The following is a 1,950-nucleotide window of genomic DNA, read 5'->3' as shown; positions in this document are numbered from 1 at the left end:
TTTCATGCATATATTTGAACTTTTTATGGTATCGTTGGGCAATTCTAACTATATTCAGAATATATGTGTATAAATGAGTGTGCACTCTCTATTTCTCACTTTCTTTGTATTTATACTCACACACACACACACACACACACACACACACACACACACACACACACACACACACACACACACACACACACACACACACACACACACAAACAAACAAACACACACACATATATAAGAGTGTTTGTATGTGTGTACATATACATATGCACACATATATATAGACATGTGTAAGTATGCATGTGTGTCTGGCCACATGTGTCTGCCGGCCGGCCCAGCCATACCACTAACCGCATAATAATAATAGTAATAAAATAATAATATAATAATAATAATAAAACTAACTGCCGCAGGAGAGCGCCCCGCCGCCATGCAGCACGGGACGAGCGGCGCCGACGCAGCGTCCTCCTTCTCCCGGAGGAACCTGCTTTTCCTCAGCGTCTTCGCCCTCGTCGAGCTCCTCCAGACGCTCCTGCGGTGATGGTCTCAACCGGAGGCGCCCTTCCTCTTCTCCCCCTTCCTCTCCTTCTCTTCTTCCTTCGTTTTTCGTCTTCTTTTTTAATTGTGAATTGTGAGCTTATAAGGACTTCGTTGTGTTGTGTGTGGGTCATTGTACAGGAACCTGGAATGGCAAGAGTCGCGGGTGTTTGAAGCTGCTGGGGGCGTCTATGACCTGTGAACAGTGATGAACTGTTTTGAACAACTCTGAACCGCGAAGAATATGAAAGAAATAATAGAAAGAAATAATAGAGTGAAGTCTGAACAGCTATTACCTATGAAAACAGTGAATTGAGCATTACTTTGAAAAAGAAAATGTGAGATATGTACAACTGTGCATTTTGTTTAAACAAATGTGAACAGTTGCGGATTATGAACATATATTCCTCTCTTCTGGCTGTTGAAACTATCCATACCTCGTGTGTGTGTGCGTGTGAGTGTTTTTCATTCAAGAGAAGTGATATGTATGTCATGTCTAGGCGATTCCGTTTCCAATATATATATATACATACAGTATGTGTTCATCGTTCAAAATGGAGACCTGGTTCACATTTCATGTTTATACCAAGACTGAAGAGATTTATGATTTCTGTTTTGATTTGATTTATCAACATTATTAATATTATTACCTCAGTAAGAATGACATTAGTGGAAGAAAACTATGTTCTAATAAGGCTGCACATTTCAAAACAATACATGTATATAATCCCAGCAAATGTATTCATTGTTGGTGTTTAACGTGAAAATATGAATGGATTATTTTGTGTATCTGTATAATAATTTCGAGAAAAAATATCTACTATATATTGCCAATGAAAGTAAAGAAGAAAAAAAGAAGAAAAAATCGCATGATATAAAGATTGACACGAAGTTATAACTTAAATGTTCAGAACATCTTGTAACAACGTTCACCGTCACCCAGTGAACAAAGGTGAGTGTTGATAATGGACCAGTGACCCCTTTCTAAAAATAGATATGTCAGTTTTAGCAAAATACAAGCTGGAACAATAGAACAAAGGAGGAACAGAGGAGAACAGTTCAATAGTGTTGGAGAAGAACACGTTAAAACTATAAACCTGAATATTGTAGTGTTCTATTTTTCTTGTACGAGAATGTGTGCTATAGATGTATACATATGAAGGAAACTTGTAAATAGTTTGATAACCGGTGATCTGAAAACACCCAGTGAACAGTTTTTTTGTTGTTAATCTGCGGATTACAAATATGCGCTTATATAATGGGTCAGAATACCCATAGAGACTATATACCTTTTTATTGGTATCCATACTCCATTATCCTTCATGGTACCCGTGCCCGATACCCGTGCTAGCTCAATAACTCTTACCCTTAATGTCAAGTAAATATGAAGTAACTTGATATATAACCCCAGTGAACAAA

General features: G+C 37.8%; 1 protein-coding gene across 1 annotated transcript in view; it reads left to right on the top strand.

Annotated features, from left to right (window-relative positions):
* The window catches only part of LOC113814010 (lachesin), a 64,515-nt gene extending 63,119 nt beyond the window's left edge, over window positions 1–1,396 (top strand). The window contains exon 7 of the mRNA XM_070118539.1: window positions 408–1,396. Within this exon, the coding sequence (XP_069974640.1) occupies window positions 408–535 (128 nt within the window). The 3' untranslated portion in view covers window positions 536–1,396. The remainder of the gene's footprint in view (window positions 1–407) is intronic.
* Window positions 1,397–1,950: the final 554 nt, after the last annotated feature.

The sequence above is a fragment of the Penaeus vannamei genome, chromosome 42 (assembly GCF_042767895.1).
Source record: "Penaeus vannamei isolate JL-2024 chromosome 42, ASM4276789v1, whole genome shotgun sequence".
Classification (NCBI taxonomy): domain Eukaryota; kingdom Metazoa; phylum Arthropoda; class Malacostraca; order Decapoda; family Penaeidae; genus Penaeus; species Penaeus vannamei.
This window is presented reverse-complemented; position numbering and strand designations above follow the sequence as displayed.